General features: G+C 39.1%; 1 protein-coding gene across 1 annotated transcript in view; it reads left to right on the top strand.

Moving 5' to 3' along the window:
- LOC121954556 (trithorax group protein osa-like) overlaps positions 1–15,825 on the top strand; it is a 39,760-nt gene extending 23,935 nt beyond the window's left edge. The window contains exons 2-9 of the mRNA XM_042502136.1: positions 1,602–1,756; positions 6,926–7,070; positions 7,830–8,036; positions 9,551–9,765; positions 11,747–11,877; positions 13,027–13,154; positions 13,237–13,363; positions 15,578–15,825. Of these exons, the coding sequence (XP_042358070.1) occupies positions 1,602–1,756; positions 6,926–7,070; positions 7,830–8,036; positions 9,551–9,765; positions 11,747–11,877; positions 13,027–13,154; positions 13,237–13,363; positions 15,578–15,761 (1,292 nt within the window). The 3' untranslated portion in view covers positions 15,762–15,825. The remainder of the gene's footprint in view (positions 1–1,601; positions 1,757–6,925; positions 7,071–7,829; positions 8,037–9,550; positions 9,766–11,746; positions 11,878–13,026; positions 13,155–13,236; positions 13,364–15,577) is intronic.
- The last annotated feature ends 3,290 nt before the right edge of the window (positions 15,826–19,115 follow it).

Below are 19,115 nucleotides of genomic sequence, written 5' to 3'. Positions count from 1 at the left end.
TCTTTACAAATTTAAGGTAACACACAGTGCCTAATTAATATATATAATTTTGCTGGTGAAGTATTCCTTTAAGCATTCAAAATATCTGCTAATCTGTTTCAGCAGGACTGTGTGGGTGTGGTGTGATCAGATTTTATCAACAGTGGCCTGGCAACATAAACCAACAACCCAACAACTGGCATGAAATTTAGGTTCTTTATACTTCTTTCACAACTGAGCCTCGCCCATTTCAAGCCAGTGAGAAGCGTACAAAAATACAGAAATCTCTTGTGAAACAGCCAAAACTGTTCTAACTTTGGCAGAAATCTGTGCGTTCATGCAGCATCCCATCACTCTCAGTAACAAGCTGAATGAGAAAATGGGTTTTTAGGGCCTTTAAATTGTAGACCAGCTCCAAAAAATACCATTTCAGTGAGCCATTCTCTCAAAACTTGGATCAGTAATCAATGCAACCTTTTTTTATCAAGTGTGCAGAAAAGAAAATGCGCCTGCTGCCGCAGAATAAAAGCACAGTTAACTGAAACATGGCTTCATTCACATGCACCTCGTCTTTTTTTCTATTTTGTTTCCCATTATACAATCTGATCTGTTAAAGTACATATGTTAGCATGTTGTAGTCGTGTAGGTCACAAACACCGTCCTTGCTTCCCAAAAGTGGAGGAGTTAGAGACAGACATGGAGCGAGCAGGCTTGGATGTCCTCTCCAGCAGCGCAGATGTCACTAAATAAAATATTTCATAATCCTGCCCAAATCCTCTAATCACCATGACAACAGGCAGCAGGGAGCCAGAGAGTGGTGGTGTGTGGACCCCCCCCCCCTTTCTCCTTTCTCTTTTCCCTCTTTTCAGTGGAATTTAGTTGTACACTCTAACATTTTTTCTTCAGTTTTACACTATTTTCTGATCACCTAAGGAATATATAGCATTGAGGCAGTGAGAGTAAAAGTTACAAAGAGTGGCACATTTCTAGTTTCCTGCAGGCTTTTTGCCACTTTTCTCTCTTAAGGGCAAGTGTATCACAACTTACCACAAAATAGAAAGCCAAAAAAATCAATCTGAGAGGACAAACCTGCAGACGAAGTTTAAATTAAATTATTGAACACCGGCTGATTTTCTTCAGAGTCACAACGGTTGTGTGAAGGGTGTAAACTGTACAGAAGGTGCAGAGACACACACACTGAAGGCCTGGCAGCTTCTGTACAGTGATAGGATAATGGAGGTGATGACCTCATGGGGTGAAAGGACCTGTTGCCTGGTAACAGTGTGGGTAACAGCAAGAGAGGGGGGTATTCATATCACCAGTGTTGGGTGTGTGTGAGTGAGTTAGTGTGTGTGTGTGTGTGTGTGTGTGATATCGACCAGTGTTGTCAGGTAAGGGAGATGATGATAGTGATTTAAAGTAAAGAACTACACACACTTGGGCGTGTGTGTGTCACTGGTTTAGCATATCACACAGTAAAACACACAGTCCCAGCCTGTGTAAACACTTCCTGCTGCGGGATGCATTTCCCACATTTTACTGCTTCTTCTGCAGCTCACTTGACTGTGTGTGCCAGACATAAATAATTAACTCCCTCTCTTTCTCCCTCTGTCTCTCTGCAGGTATTCGGCCCCAGATTATGAATGGGCCTATGCACCCGCGCCCCCTGGTGGCGCTGCTGGATGGGCGCGACTGCACCGTGGAGATGCCCATCCTCAAAGATCTTGCCACTGTGGCTTTCTGTGATGCTCAGTCCACACAGGAGATACATGAAAAGGTACAAACATAATTCTTCTGGTCTCTCCTTGTTGTCTGTAGAGTTTAGAAGATGCAGCAGCTATAAATCTTAAAATAACAGTAACCGTTAAAATGTTACCTGCACTAAAATAAACCTATAGTCCTGACCTTTTAACCCCTTGTAAAATGGATAGCTGACCTGGGATGGCTCTTCATCTAAGATTAGATTGGATTTAATGTCAAACATATGAAAGTAAATACAAAAAAATAAGATTAAAAATATAAAGGTAAGATAAGAAACCATTTTCAAGAAACAAATTAACTATATAATGTCAAAAAACGAGCTGCAAGAAGTAAATACTAATTAAATCTTACCCCTTCTCTGTGTAAACCTAATATCAAACATGAATATTCCAGCTTTCTGCTGCAGTGTTCACCATACACACCTCGATCAAATCAATCCATCAAACAAAAATAAAACATTCAAACAAGAACAGCCTTCAAAGCCTTGTCTAAATCACGACTGTTTGACATGAAGGATCCTTATTTATGAGCTTGTTTTAGCAGCCTTTGTTTATATATGTAATTAACTTTAATTAGTTCTTGTTGATTTGCTGTCAGTTTTGTTTCCTTTTTTCTTTGCTTAAAGCTATCTGGAGCTTGTAGAAATCAGGTTTAATCTGTCTCACGACTCAGCCAATAAAAAAAATGTAAAAAGAAAAAATAGAAGAATTAAAACTGTGATGTTTCAAGGAAGAAGAAAGGGCTGGAGCACACCGATCAATTACAGCCTTTTATAGTACAAACAAACTAACAGTTCAACACCACTGTGTCTTCATCAGAGTGAAAGAGAGCAAAGACAAACTGGCACAAACACACACACACACACACAGTCAACCTACAACGGTTGAGCAATTCTTATTGGTTAACTGGTTGAACAGGATTTCAAATCTAAAGGATAGTGGATCCACAAATGTGAGTTGTCATTGTCAGTGCTGCACCCCATGCAGCACAGTCACATCAGGAGCAAAGAAAAGGATGTCTCTTAAGATTGCAAATACAAAAGTACAAAATAAAAAAAGTACATAGTATCCATCACATGAACAAAAATTCAGTTCTTTATTTAATTTATTCAGACATGCAGGTCTTTAAATCTCTTTTAGTTTTGGTCACATGCTGAAGGGTAGGGGACCCTGTTTCAACTGCAACAAAATCATTTGTCAAGTGACAAAGTCATAAAAAGCAACTTCACATATTTGCAAAATTATTATTAATAATAATCTCATGTTTCCTGGGATTCCAACAGTCATATATTGCTGTAATTTCTGTCTTTATGTTGTATTTTCCAAAACTTTTAGCCTATGAACAAAACTTTGGTCACATGATAGTTATTATCTAAATAGCACATTTCAAAAATAAAGACATAAATCAAGAAATTGCATAGACTGAGTGCACTGAAATAAGATAAGCAACCCTTAAATTTCATTATAAATACATTTAAAGCAGAGAGACAGAAATAAGACAAAAAACAGTTTCAAAAAAGTTTATAGTTTGAATTATGTGCAACAGTTTCTTGTAGTTTCTCCTTCATCATGTACTCCTCCATCACATAGTTTATATGTTGCCTATGGAGACTTTTATAATCTGGCTTTTTAAAATTTATGATGTCTTTGAATGCCACACAGCGAAAATGCGCAAACAGGAAGAGCGACATTGTTTATAAGCTTAATTTACAGTATGTGTTTGGAATAGGTTAGACCACATATTGTTTTATTCTGTAGCAGCAACACCATCAATCTGTGTTGCTCGCTGTAACAGTAGTGGTTGTGTCTGCAGGAAACAGGCATGATATGGATGTCGGATGAACTTTTAATGTAATTCTTGAGTAATTTGCCTTCAGTTGAGTTTAGAAGGGTCATCTTTACCCTCCTCCTGCGTCTCCTTCTCTGTAATGTTTTAATAATATTTCAGCCTACTGGCTTGTTCCACTCTCCCAGTTCAGCTATAATGGTTTCATCACTGACTCTAATCCCACTGGGTGCTGAAGTGCTGCCTTGTTAAATAAGGAGGAGGAGGAGGAGGCTGGTAATAGAAATGCAGTATAATTGTTCTGAGCCAGAGTGGGTGAAACATTTGTCTTATTTTACTGCCTAAACACTGAAGCCAGTCAGTTGCAATTTTACAATCCAAGCTGGAGTGTTTTTGTCTTTACATTTCAAAAACGGAAGAGGAAGGGTACAACTAAATGCTATGTCAATTTCAGTCAAAATGCTACCTTGTACTTGTCAGTCTTACTTTTATACCAACCTAATGATTTATATACCTGATTTTTCTGTGGATAACTTCTTCCTTGTTTCGCATACACATATAAACACACACACGCACGCAATCTCTGTCCAGTACGATGCTCTCTTAGTGAATACATTACACATACTGAGGACCCATCTGGGAGAATAGATGTTGGCAGCGTTCCCACAACTATAACTGCACAGCAGAGGGTACAGATGGGGCACTCTACACACACACACACACACACACACACACACACACTCACTTACACACTCGCCAACAACCTCGCTGCAAATTTCAGTAGTGAAGTACTGTTCACACACAAGTATACAAACAGACTTGCACACCAAGCAAGCAAACCAAAGCACACTGCTGTCTTTTTGCATGCACTGCCTGGGAGAGAGCAAATGCAGTGATTAAGGAATCTGTCAGTCAAGGAATCAGTGTAAACTGTAATGCTTGTGTTCTCAAACTACAAGCCAGTGGCGACCTGCAAGAAGTGTTTTGGGACCCCTGTTGAGTGCACTTAAAAAGAAATGTATTACAAAACAGTTGTGGTTTATTAACTAATACAACACTGTCCTTGGAAAGACACAGAAGACTTTCAGAAAGATCAAAAGTGGTGTGTTTTTCAAGTGTCTTTCACATCACTGTATCAGAAACCACTGGTCTTATGAAGTGCTGCAGTTGAAGTGCAAAGTAAAATCTCAGCTACAGTCGAGGATGTAATTGAGAAAATTGCGTGTATCTCGCTCATGCAGAAAACATCAATCAGGACAAAAGAATGTTTCAAGAGAAATGGAGCATGTCAACATCTGTCATACATGAATGGGAGTTTTTTAGCTTTTATTTGATGGTTGAAAATGTTGGGAGAGAGGGGGGCTCAGCTGGAATTGAAAAAGAGATTTTTGGTTATGTTGTGTGCACCTAAACTGTGCTCTGTGTTTTGAATAATCTTAAATTATGAGTTATAAAAAAATAATCATGTATGAAATAATGGTGCTGGACTTTTAGGTCTGCATTGTTTTCCTCATGTCCCTCCATCCAGCAAAGAGGAGGGAAAACATGTTATATACATTGTGGTTATGGTTAAGTAAAATTGATCAAATAATGTATTGAATTAGTCCATCTTTGTTGCAGTGTTTGGGCATAATCCTCATGGAATAATTTGTTTGTTTTACCAAAAATTAGATAGTCACTAAATTCCTAAAGCTTCCCCTGCTTTATTGTCTAATTTACTCCAAATAGGACCATAACTGGTAAAATAAACATCTTGCTATATTTAAGCAATTGGGTCCGGAAAAAAACTGAAGTTCTTTGAGCGACTGCTTGAGGATGGCTCCAAAAGTCAGTCAATCTCTGTAGACCCCTTATTGAAATGCCCAGTTTTATAGCAGAAATAAAAATGTACACAGACTGGTACAGAAAAGAGTTGTCACTTTTGTTGTCACTTTTGGCTCCAGAAATCACAGATGGCAATGGCCAAAATTCAAAACTAGAGGTTTCAAACCAACAGGTGATGTCATGATGACCATGTCCGTTACTTTGAAAGTCTATGTCCATTAACTCATTGAGAAAATCTTTCCTGAGGTAATAAATACAGCGAGAGGCAGGGTCATTTTTCGCATATACTTCTGTACGATCCAACTTATTTTTGCAACCAGCAGAGTCGCCCCCTGCTGGTCATTAGGAAGAATGCAGGTTTAAGACACTTGGCATTGGCTTCACTTGTCAGATGTGGAGACTATGTCTACTTCTTTTATAAAGACTATGGAATGATACTCTAACTATAACTCTTTTATACTTAATATGAAGCTAGAGCTAGCATTTACTTAGCATAATGACTGAACCCACGGGGGGAACTGCTAGCCTGGTTCACTCAAAAGCCCAATAATACGCCTACTAACACCTGGAAAGCTCACAATGTTGCACAAGTATTTTGTTAAAACTGTGTAATTGTTCCATTACACAAGTGTAAAATTGTCATTGCACATAAAGGCCATTGTTAAGGGCTTCATGTGCTTTACAACTTTCGTGTTCCCTTGCTTTAGGTATTAGCCCTGTGCAAAACAATGTAAAGATACACATGCACTGTTGCATGCCAGCACAAACTGCAGAAGTGTTCTTAAATTAACTAAAGCAACACAAAACCCATTTGCTCACTCTTTCCACTTCATGTAAACTTGCTCTCAGCTTGTATTTCTGTTCAACTGTGATTCTGTATCATTTTCCAGCATCGTCTCCAGCCAAGCCTGCTGCCGGGCCTGCTTCGCTAAAGTAATGAGATTAATGCATGAGGAGAGCTTTAACCTTGAATTTAGCATCCAGCTCTCACTACAGATAGCTCCAATAAAAAAATAAATAAAAAATGTTGCATGGTAATTCATGGCTATGCTAATCTGGCTGGGTTAGGTTAATTCACTGAGCGGGTTGGGAATTTAAACCTGTTATTTAACGGCTTGCAGCAGCTACTTGCTCATGCTTTCTGGGTTCCTCAGCAGCTGTCGGTCTACTTTATGATCCTGGCCGCATCCACTTCAACCTTGTTTGCGTACGGTCAGAATGAATGGATTGTGACAAAAACCGGCTTTGGCAAGCACTCATTATAAACACACAGACAACCACTCATGTTTTAGGGCATACATAAACAATCAATTTGCATTTAGATGAAGAAAAGCAGACATAAACTTCAGGTCCAGAGAAATGGGAGGAAGAGAAAGCGCTCTTATTAAAGTAGCTCATACATAACGTTGTGGAAAAACCATCTGAATTCTAATGCATGGATGATATTGATTAAGAACTCATTGTGATTATAATATGAATGCAGATTTCCAGTTTACTTCCAGCTTATGATCGCTGAGGGAATACTGATGTAATCAGACAGCCATGATGATGCCTTCTCCTCTCTAATGTCCCCCAGGTGCTGAATGAGGCAGTAGGGGCCATGATGTACCACACCATCACCCTGACCAGAGAGGACTTGGAGAAGTTCAAGGCGCTGCGCATCATCATCCGCATTGGCAGCGGCTACGACAACATCGACATCAAGGCTGCCGGGGATCTCGGTGAGGGACAGATGCACACAATCAGGGAGGAAGACAGTTATAAAAAGTGAGGTTGTTCAGAAGCCGATGATAAAAATGTGCTAAGAATAATGAAAAAGAAAGGATCATATCTGCACATAAGGCTAATTCATTCACTACTGCATAAGACAAAATCAAGAATAAATAAAAAAAATAATGCATTATTAAGGATAGTGCACTTTTGGAAGGGGGCCAAACCAAACTCTGCTAGCTGTATTGACTTAACATAAATAACATATGTAGCTGGAGTTATTGCGTACTGTAAACAGAATATGTAATAGCGCTGTTTGCATATGCAGAGCAGATGCTCCAACTGATATGAAACTCTCCCTCCGATTCCCACTTGGCCCCTTCGGCATATGTTTGGTATGAGAGCAGGATTTAGTGTGATATCCTAATTATTGTCGTTTGTGGTAATACATCTTAGTGTACTGACACAGTTTTTTTTTTGAGAAATGTTCTTTTCATGGGCATAATTAGCAGTTAAAATTATCCTCTTATCCTTCACAGTTCAGTTTAACACACAGTGCTTTTTTGTGGAGGGTCATAAAGAAAATAAATTTCCTGCCAGTTATTTTGTAAAGGAAAAGATTAATCTCTTTTCAAAACAGCTACAGTAATTATACCAACTATAACTATTAAATCTGTGACGCACTTATGTCATTTGAAGTATCTATGTTGTTATCGTCTCTTTAGCTTTATTTGTTTCTTCATTTTTCTTGCCTATCTGACCTTTTTCAGGCATCGCAGTGTGTAATATTCCCTCAGCGGCTGTAGAAGAGACAGCAGACTCAACACTTTGTCATATTCTCAACCTGTACCGGCGAAACACCTGGCTGTACCAGGCTCTCCGGGAGGGCACGCGGGTCCAGAGCGTGGAGCAGATCCGGGAGGTGGCATCAGGGGCAGCCAGGATCCGAGGAGAGACGCTTGGTCTCATCGGATTTGGTGAGCTTCTTTCTTTTAGTTCCTTTAAGTTGACAGCAACTGTATGTGTTTAGTAACTATGTGACTGCAGCCAGAACAGCTTTTTTGAGACACATTAATCTTAAATCTTACTTTATCTTATTTTATTTGTCTTTTTCACATTGCTGGATAAAGTGTTCCTCAATGTAGCTTCATTTTTGCAAAGCAATTAGTTGTGCTAATTACACTTTTGCTTTGCTTTTTTACTGTTTCCAGGTTGTCAGTTGCTTAACACAGTGCAGCCATTTTTGTGGAACTCATTAGGGCTTAAAGAATATTTTCATAGCGGTCTTATCTGTCTTTAAGTTTTTACAGGTCAATCTGTTAAATGCAGTGAAAAAGACTGAGTCTGCAGACATGCTAGGCTTTGTGAAGGTGGACATAGGAAAGGGCTGTGTTTGAAATCACATACAAGCTAACAAACCATTAATGCCGAGTAGGACATAAAAGCGTGTAGTGCGTTCACACTGTGTGTATATGGATTTTGCATGTGGGAAAAACGCGGATGTATACTTCATTAGCAAGAGTATAAGACATGAGCTTAGTGGACAAACTTAACTGCCCTAAAGTGAATTTCATCTCTTCAGTCTATGCAACAATGGAAAATTTGAGCCAGGCTAAAAGCTCAGTGTCAGTATATCACTTTTTTAAGTTAGGGTATTTTTTCTGCTCAGAAAGTGACTGTTTAGATTCCCAAGATCTGACCAGTTTATGGTAAATGGACTGCACTCATATAGAGCCTATCTAGTCCTTTGACCGCTCAAAGCACTTTTACACTACATGTCACATTCACACTATTGTACTAGTGGCTGAGGCTACCATGTAAACTCTCACACACCGATAGTACATCCTTTTAAAGTAATTTTAGGTTCCATATCCTGGATATTTTGACACTGACCCTCCGATTATTGGAGCACCTGCTCTTCTTCCTGAGCCACATTCACCAGTTTATACATAAAACACCTCTTTGGAAATTTACTTCAATGTTTGATATATGTGACAGTTGCTGGTTGGGTCAGAATGGCCGTCATTCATGTACAGTCATGTGATGGTAATGGTCTGTGAGTATGTAGTAGACATTAAATCAGTATGTGATTCTGAACACATCCATGCTGATTCTTTGAGCACATCAGCATACTAACAAGCTCCCAGCTGTCATGCACATGATGTTAAACAGGGTTTTTTTCCATATTTGGTCATAAACTGAAGTATTGGATACATTAAAAATATTCTGATTCTGCTGAATGTTTTGAACGAGTGAAAGTTTGCCATTTTTGCTCACTAAATGATGAATCAGTATTTACATTACTTGTGACTGATTTTCTGTGAAATGACTAATAGATTATGTAATTAATACAGCACTCATATACAAATGCATTTTTAGTAATTGTTAGGGGTTAGATGGACTGTCCAAAGACTGAGTAATAAAAGTAAGCCACTAGAATCTGAATCTTCTCTCAGTCTTTGCTTTTTTCCAATCTCATTCCCTCCATTAGGTCGCTCAGGCCAGGCGGTGGCGATGCGGGCCAAGGCGTTCGGTTTCAACGTAATCTTCTACGACCCCTACCTCCAAGATGGCTTGGAGCGCTCACTGGGCGTTCAGCGAGTCTATACCCTCCAAGACCTGCTCTACCAGAGCGACTGTGTCTCCCTGCACTGCAACCTGAACGAACACAACCACCACCTCATCAATGACTTCACCATCAAACAGGTAGGAGGCCTTTATTAATTGTGTAAGTTTGTAATATGAAGTGATGGAAGATAAAGGGAACTGATTTTACTACTTCACATCTAACATGTTTTTAGAGACATGCAGAGGCTGCAACTTATCAAACACTGATAAACCTCGATTGGCTGAAGCTTGTTCCCATTATCCTCCAGAGCAGGCTGCACATTCTCCTCAGTAGACTAATGATTTCCAGAGATCGGTAGCACAGATTTAACTCAGCGACTTGGCTGGTAACTAGCATTCTTTGGCTTCCAGCGCTCCTTCGTCGGCAACTTCCATTTATAAGCTGTTTAAACAATCTTTTAGTGAGTGGTAAGATGCTTGGAACAAGCACATACAAAGACACAAGTATGTTTGGAGATTCTTTACAGATCCAAGATAAGAGGAATGCGTGTACGGGGATGGGCCATTTTTTGTGTTATTGTCTATAATGTGCTGGGAAGATTCCCTGTAGTCAGTCTGTTCTTGCTGATGGTTTCATAACGCGCAGGCCAGTGTGACCCAAACATGCCATGTGTGCTGTGTTTGTTTGTTCATGCGTGTGTGTAGTTCGTGTAGGCGTCAGTCAGAGTGTGTTCTTGTGCATGTTCTCCCAAAATGAGCCAAGCCATCTAATATTTTTGTAAAGAAAAAAAAAGGATGAATTGTGACATTTTTGTCTTGGTAAAAATGTAAATGTAAATATTACATGATTAGGGCCATATATATTATATTGTCATAATTCCTTTTGTCTAATTTTTCACCTCAATTTAATTTAATTTAAATGATTTTGTTTCATTTTATTTATTTATTTATTTTTATTTTTCATTATTATTTGTCTTTTCTGTGCTATTTTTTTTGCATCTTCTGCCTTCTTGTTTTAATTTTACCTTAATTTTATCTCCTTGTTGTTTGGCCTTACTACTTATCTTCCTTGTGTTATATTGCTTTTGGGATATTCTGCTTGGCTTTGTTTGTAAAAGCACTTTGTAAACTCTGATTATGATTATGGTGATGATTATTACTATTATTGTTTGTAGTAGTAGTAGTAGTATTGCAGAACACAGTAATTTAACATTCTCACGTAAGAAAACCAGTAAACAGGAACTTTTCTCAGCCGTTAGAACGAATGTTTACATTTTTTCCTCCAAAGTAATCCAACCTACTGTATGTTTAAAGTCCATATGTTATGTAGCACACCACATCTATTGTGAGCTGCCAACAAAGCAGTCAATAACAAGCCGAGGAGTGCAACTAAGCAGCCAAGTCACTGTTGCCAGCTAAGTGTGCTGCCAGCTCAGGCGTGCAAGTTAACCATCCTTGATGAATCAGCAGCTAAGCTAACTACAGAATGCACTTTAACCCCCAAATTTATAGGTTATTTTTTTCCACTTTGGGTATCAGCCCCCCTAATATAATAAATACAGCAAACACTTTTGAGTTATTCTTCTCCTGATCATTGCTGCCACCTGGAGGACATACAATAAACTGCAGGTTGTGTCAAATTCAGTGGTTCAAAGAAGCTGCTTAAGCAGGTGGCTGCTTCAAAACTGCAGATGTTTTTTTCTAATTGTGTTATCAGCTTTGAGAGAAAATCAAGTAGTAAACACAATATATGTTCATCTGCATCATGACTTACATGCTAGTTTCATATTTGCCGTGAAAAAGAGCTTATGTAAAGATGAGGGGATTAGTGTCATTTAAATGTCTCCTTTCTCTGAAAAGCCTTTTGTTTTGTTGTCATTCTTGATTTGAAAAGCGTTGTCTCCCACTGCATGTTGTCTTCCCACGCAGCATTGAGCCAATGACAGCCACTCTGGGTGTGCACTCTCAAAGCCACATGTGTTGATTACTGAAATTCTTATTGCTGAAGGATGAAAATGTATGCTATGCTGTTGTGTGTGTGTGTGTGTGTGTGTGTGTGTGTGTGTGTGTGTGTGTGTGTGTGGTGTGTGTGTGTGTGTGTGTGTGTGTGTGTGTGCAGATGCGTCAAGGTGCTTTCCTGGTCAACTCTGCACGAGGAGGTCTGGTGGATGAGAAAGCTTTGGCTCAGGCCCTGAAAGAAGGAAGGATACGTGGAGCCGCCTTGGACGTCCACGAGTCTGAGCCTTTCAGGTGTTTATGATTACACCTTTAATTCAACTCACTGTTTAAAAATGGTTTGACTGTAGCTTTAATGACAAGAATCTTCTTAAAATTGTACCAGAACAATACATTTTTAGAGGGATAGTTTAGATCTTCTGAAGTGGGGTTGTATGGGGAACTTATCCATAAATAAGTCAAGCAGTCAGCCAAGATTTATTATTTTATTTTTTTCAATAATAATTAATGTATGCTTTTTTTACCCTTTGTTTGCTTGTTAGTTTACTTTTCTTGATAACATGACTTTTGTATTTGTTTATTATCCATATTGAGGTGCAATTCCTTATAAGCCCCTAGTGGCTTTTTTAACCTCACCTTTTGTCGTTGTTGTTGTTGCTGTATTTATGTTGTTTTGTTTTGTGCAAATAGACCTTAAAACCTTGTATATTACATACAGGTGATGTTAGTCAGCATTCCTCAGTTTGGAAAAAGTAGTTTGTAGTCCAACGCTGAAGCTAAGCACTGCTGTGGAGGGGTACACGACAAAAAATATTTTAGCCACCTCAACGAGTCCCACCTAAAATAATCAATATACTATATTTCTGATGGGAAATTAGGCCATTATGCTTTTTTTGAAGCCAGATGCTGTTGAGAAAACATTGATTTAACATTGCTGAACACAGAAGCTGCTGGTCCACTGCTGCCTCTGTGATTTTGTTTGTGTTATTGTGTGACTTTGGCATTTAAAGGGTAAGTTCGCACTCAACAGAGTCACACAATAACACACACTAACTAACTGATTAAAGCTGCAGTAGACCAGCAGCTCCTGTGTTCGGCGTGCTAAATTTGCTGTTTTTATCAAGTCTGGTGGCTTTAATAAGAGCATAGATGGGAAACTGAAGATGTTATTATCTCTCCCGACGGAACAGACTGTCTGAAGATTTTATTTGTCATTGTAGATGTACAACCAAATTATGTTTGGTTACCCTCAGTCTGACAGCTGTACACAAAATAAAACATGAAATAAAAGCTAATTTAAAACACTAAGATAAAACCACAGATAAGACGAGATGAAACAGTGAAAAATACCTCTAAGCATAAATGTTTATAATAATGATAAAAATCTGTACCTCAGTGTCACGTTTTTTTTTCTCTTTTTCGTCTCTTATCTACTGTCTACAGTTTTTCCCAAGGTCCTCTGAAAGATGCCCCTAACTTGATCTGTACACCCCACACCGCCTGGTACAGCGAGCAGGCATCACTGGAGATGAGAGAGGCCGCCGCCACAGAAATCCGCAGAGCCATCACTGGTACGTAGACATCTTTGATTGCATTCCAGCTCATATATTTCAGTTTCTCAGCTCACCAATGTTCAATCTTGCCCTGACACAGGCCGTATTCCTGACAGCCTCCGAAACTGCGTCAACAAAGAGTTCTTTGTTACCTCGGCACCCTGGGGAATGATGGAGCAGCAGCAGCAGCCTCAAGTTCACCCTGAGATCAATGGTGCCGCCTACAGGTAGGAGGGGGAATTCTGTGAATGAACCCAGCGAGCTTCTCACATCACACAGAGATCACCTGTGTCACCTCAACATCTGCAGTTAGATGAGGCTTAACACGCAGGGGAGGGGAGATGTTCTTAAGTATGTTTGACACAATTCTGACTTTCTTTTCCTGAATATATTGGGCTGGGTCCTAGTTTTTGTAGCGTATTTATACATAGCAGTTGGCCCAAATGAATTGATCCATCGTTTCTCAGTCTCTATATTGTCTCAACCAGAATGAACTGCTTCTCTCACACAGCCGAATGAACCAAACCATGGTACAGGCCATAGCAACGGGGGGAATGCAGGACAAATTATATACCTAATTCTCAACCAGGTAAATGAATGCTTACCACAGCTGGCCCACAGGCCAGAGCAAACCAATAACATCATTAATAAATACCAAAACTCATTGAAACCTGTGGCCCCTTTCTCTGCTTCACACTCTGAACTCACATGTCCTGTAACTGAACCCACTCTACCCAACATCTCATCAATTCCCCCACCCCCCCACCACCCAACACCACCACCACCACCACCCTGAAGCAAATACACAGCACACACATCTTTACTCAAATGTTGGGCATGTTTGAAGATGTTTTCACACATTTACAGCTACATGTGGCACACCCGATAATTAAGAGTAAAATAAGCAAGAAGTGTAATCAAAATGTTGCAATGACTGCATGTGACAGTAAAGTGACCACTAAAGACAGAGAGCAGGAAGGCTTTAGTTGTAGGGTATTTTCAGTGAAACTAAAAGAAAACGACACAGTTATGTAATTGCAGGGAAAAAATACAAAGTGACTGACGCTCTCAAACTTTTGCAAAACCCCGAGCAATAAACCTGAGATGTTCTCAGTTCTTTTATTTGCAATAGACTGCTGTAGGGATTTTTTTCTGTAGGCTAACCTGGAAGTTAGCATCGCCCTGGTTCCCTCAACAAAAACCCATGGGATTTTTTCCACGAAACTACACATGATCACAAGTAAATACCGCCATTATGATTTTTGAAACCTAAATGCAATTGCCAGAAGTAAAAAGCTAATGTTAGGCTATAAACGAACCACACCACGGCCACATGACTTCAGCGTCAACACCAGAAACAAGGCCGTGAAGCCGTGATCTGCAATGATGACATTCTGTAGTGTCACTGAGCAATTATTTTGGCAACCATTTTTGGAAAACATGTAAAGGTTTCAAAGTTGAAAGTGGGGTATTTACTGATGTGTTTTATGTCATAGAACGAATCGGGAAAGTCTCTTAAAGCTTGTGTTAATCACAGACCTTATTTCAGGCATCTAACCATTATCCTTTTCAAAACAACCATTGACTTTGAGACAAGGGGACCAGGAGTGCTAAAATGCTAACTCATTTCCAGATTTTAGGACTCATTCCTGGACCACTCCATAAGAGTCCTCTCCAGACACACTTTTTCCGTTTCAGCTCCCTGTGATAAAAGTTTGGTTCACCCAAATTTTAAAAAAGAAATGTATTTTCTCACTTCCTAGGGAAACTATTTCTCTATTTATGACAAAAAATTAAGAAAATGCTAATTGATTGTTTTAATGTATATTCTTAATGAAACAAACAAAGTTCTATCGGCCTCCTTTGTATCAGAAATCTCATTATTTTAAAAACCTGATTAAATAAATCCACAACTCTATGGCTAAACACCCTAATAGGCAAAGTGAGAAATATTTTTTGTTTTCCTAAATTTGGGTGAATGACCCATTAAAATCTTCCCCTTACACCAGATTAGGACCCCTGACATTCTCATGTATTGCCTCAGTGCTGCAGTGCTCCTTGCATAATTTTTTTTAATGATTTCACTAAAACTAAGATGTTTTGACTCTCAGTCATGTTTATTTGTACCCCCAAGATTACATTAATAAATATATTTAAGTATATATATTTTTTATTACACAATTTGTCAGATTCCATGTGTTGATTTGCTTTTTCTTTATTAGCTGTTCGTCTAAAATCACACTTGATCAGGAGCAGCAAATATTTGTTCAGTTTCTTGGTGAAGAAAAAAATTGTAATTAATGAATGATGAGCCACTGAGCAGCAGCAGGCTTTTTCCAGGGTTTGCTGTTTTGCAAAAATTTTTAAAAAAGGTTAAATTAAGTGAAACCGTTTCGTGCTCTATCACGCACGTCTGTTGATCATCGCCTTTCCTCCTCCAGATTCCCTCCTGGTGTGGTGGGTGTCGCCCCCGGTGGGATTCCCGGGCCGATGGAGGGGTTGGTGCCAGGGGGAGTGCCCATTGCCCACACCCTGCCCCCCGGTACCCATCCGTCACAGGCCACCTCCCCCAACCAACTCTCCAAACATGGTGACCCCATGAGAGAGCACATGACTGAGCCGTAGGACTGCTGCTGTAACCGAGCAGGGGGCTAAAACCGATGTAAACAAACAAACAAACAAACAAACATAAAAAACAGAAACCCCACCAACTCAACCATCCAACTGTACGCTTGACTTCAGCCATCTGAACCTACCAGCAGACTGCCTGCCGGGCAACGTTTCACACGTTTTCTTTTTGTATGAAACCACTAAGCCCAGAGTGCGGACAGTGGATGTTAACACACACACACACACGTGAGCTGCCACACTGACGATGGGACTAACCGTCAAACTCATACGCCGAAGAAACCTTTCCTCCACCCATATCTGTTTTCTTGATTTATGTGATATTTTAGTTTTTATCTCTATTTTCAAGTATATTTTAGGGGGGATTCCTCCTAACTTCTGGGACATGTTGACATTTCCATGTGCAGGATGGAAATCTGACCCAGCCTCTGCTTTTAAGTAAGAGCTTGAAGGGACAGTGACTTCACAAACGATCCGTCGAGCCTCAGTTTCCCTTCCTTCCGTGTCAGTTTCAACCATTTCAGCACAAACATGTCTTGTGTTATTTTTTTACTTTCCTCTGTTAATCCTATGTTCTGTGTTTGTGTTTCAAGTGAATATCTGTTTTTCTGTTCTTCAGCGTGGGAAAATGAATGGATTTATAGTTGTTTAACAGACAAGAAAATTCAGCTGATGACAACAGCATCGTCTGCCGTCTCCATCAGAAATCTGGACTCCATCTTTGCTCTTTTCTGTTTGTCATCGCTGGTGGCCCATGAATGTAGAGACAATGTGCGGGGAAGTAGATGTTGTTTTCGGTTCCAGGAAGAATATTTCGGCCTATGAGGTAAGAAATTAAACCAAAAAAGAAAAAGAGGAAAAAACAGACTGCTAATCGTGGTTAGAGATTGCACGTTGAGTGTGTCGCATCAATTTAATATTGCTATTGTAGCATTTCCAACTCTGCTAAACTGAGGTACCTACAATAATTGGTTATTGTCATGAACAGTGTCCCAAATATTTCCTGTTTTCATCCAAAGGACCTACAGTATATTGCAGCACCAGCTAGCGAGGTAGGAAAAACAAAAATCTCTTACAGACTCAGGAAAAAAAAAAAGATCAACATCCAAAATATGTCCAAATCTGAACAGAAAAGAAAGAAAAAACTGGATTGTTGCTTTTCATGTCTCCTCCTCTTTTTCCATTGTGTGCGTGTTTTTGTTTTTTTGTTTTTTATATCAAATGTACGTTTTTGGATGTTCAAGGTTTTCAGTCCTGTTAGATTTGTATTGCCTTGTTAAATGTTCTTATAATCATAGTCTTATGTGAACGACTCCACCCTCTTTTCGTTATAGTTTCTCTTCCTCTTTATTTTTCTGCTCTAACGGAAGCCAGCTGTGGCTCTCGGAGGCATCGTGCCCTCTGTGGACAGCAGCAGCCACATCCATCCCTTTTAGCCCCACGATGTTAGCAAGAGACGGCTGCTAGCAGACTGTTTGGTTTTTAGTGTGAGTATTTGTATTTGTTTCTTGTACAAGGTGAACATATAGCATACAGTGCAGCTGGAAACAATAAATAAAAGTTACTGTTCGGATTGATGATTTGCTCTGTGGAACGTTTGTGCGATGTTTTTTTTTTTCTTGACACGTTTTACATACGATTAAAAATCTTCTAAAAGGGGTTATCAAAGTCTGACACCGTCAGTGTCACTAATATCAGATAATAATCATTGTGCAACAAACAAAAGAAACATTGATACAAACAGATTTTGTTTGTACTTCTACTTGTTAGATAATCATTATCTTACTTTTAGAAGTACAATCCCACAGTGCATAAAATAGGAAGTGTATTACGTGAGTGATGCTGTGAGTTGAGCACCTTTTTTCTTTTTAGCCTACATTTTGTTAACATTTAAACAAACTGGTATCATTAAAAGTGTGCCAGATTAGCTATTAGCAGTACCTGTTTGAACTGTACCCATGGATGAACTATAACTTAGCTTGACAGTAAAGAAAACTGTAAATAACCATGTACCTTCATCCAGTTAAATAGGATGCAGTCTTTTTTTATGAATTCTAAGCTGATTTATGGATGTTTATTTGTAATGGACAGCGAAGATAATGATATCTCCAGAAAGTGGATGTCACACTGAACTAAAAATGTGTGCATCATGTTTGTATGTTCAGATTTATATAAGACGTAAGGTCATAATAACCTATTTGAAAAATGTCTCCCAATGTTAATCTACACCTTCTGTGATCTAACCCTGGAGGGGGTCTGGGGGGATTACCCCCAATTTTTTTCAGGGACTTAAAGACTGAAAATTTTTCAAGATTTTTAATCTGTAAAGTTGACATAATGAACTGCTACTTTTTTTTTTTTTTTTTTTTTTTTTTTTAACATTTTGTATGACATACTATGCTATGACATTTTTATGAATATATATGTGACACTATGATGATTTTTGATGATATAATAGACTAGAACATACAAAAAACTTATATTGTAACATGTCTTATAAATGTCACAAAAAGTCATGGGATATAATGCAATTACAAATATTTTAAAAGCATCATATTATTTAGCATGTGGTCCAAAATTTCTCAAAAACATCTGAGTATACTAAGTTATTAAAAATCTAACATAAACATCATAGGATAGAATGTTGACTAAAATACCTCTTAAATATCATGGTATAGTATGTTGTATTTATTTAAAAAATCCATCTAAAGTCTGACTTTTGAGCCGCTAATCCTATTAACATGCTTTCAAAAGTCAAGCATAGTGGAGAATCTGAGTTTTCCACCGATATCAGATTTGCCCGGTTGAGACGTCCACACGCTCCGCACTGAACGTGCTTACATCATCAATTTCTGCGCATTGATTCGTCAGAGAAACCCAAGTTATTCAGTCCTCTGAGCCAAACAGCGAGGGCTGTGAAGGCTTTGTCCCGCCTCCTGTGTCCCGATTGGATGACAATTGCAATCTCCGTCTGTTCTTCACGGAAATTTGAATACACACGGAGGGAAAACAAGACAGAGTACATGTGTTTGTTTACATGGAAACGTACCCAAAAAAACACAGAGTAGCAAGACGGAGCTCAGCAAAAAGCAAAACCAAGATGTCAAAATGACGGTGAACAGCTGAAGAGGTGCTGGAAGCATTTTTTTTTTCGAAGGAGCGGCCTCGCGACGCTGCAGCTGATCCTCATCACGATCAGCTGATGCAGCAGGAGGAGGACCTGCAGGACAGCGGACACTTTGGAGATATTAGGTGAGTAACTTCTTTTTTACTGTGGACTTTAAGTGAATCTCTTTGCACGACTCTCTGAATGATTTACATGTTAAAATCAAGAATAGAAATGTGTAATGT

The sequence above is a fragment of the Plectropomus leopardus genome, chromosome 15 (genome assembly GCF_008729295.1).
Source record: "Plectropomus leopardus isolate mb chromosome 15, YSFRI_Pleo_2.0, whole genome shotgun sequence".
Lineage (NCBI taxonomy): Eukaryota > Metazoa > Chordata > Actinopteri > Perciformes > Serranidae > Plectropomus > Plectropomus leopardus.
The sequence above is the reverse complement of the archived record's forward strand: the minus strand, read 5'-3'. Positions and strand labels throughout refer to the sequence as shown.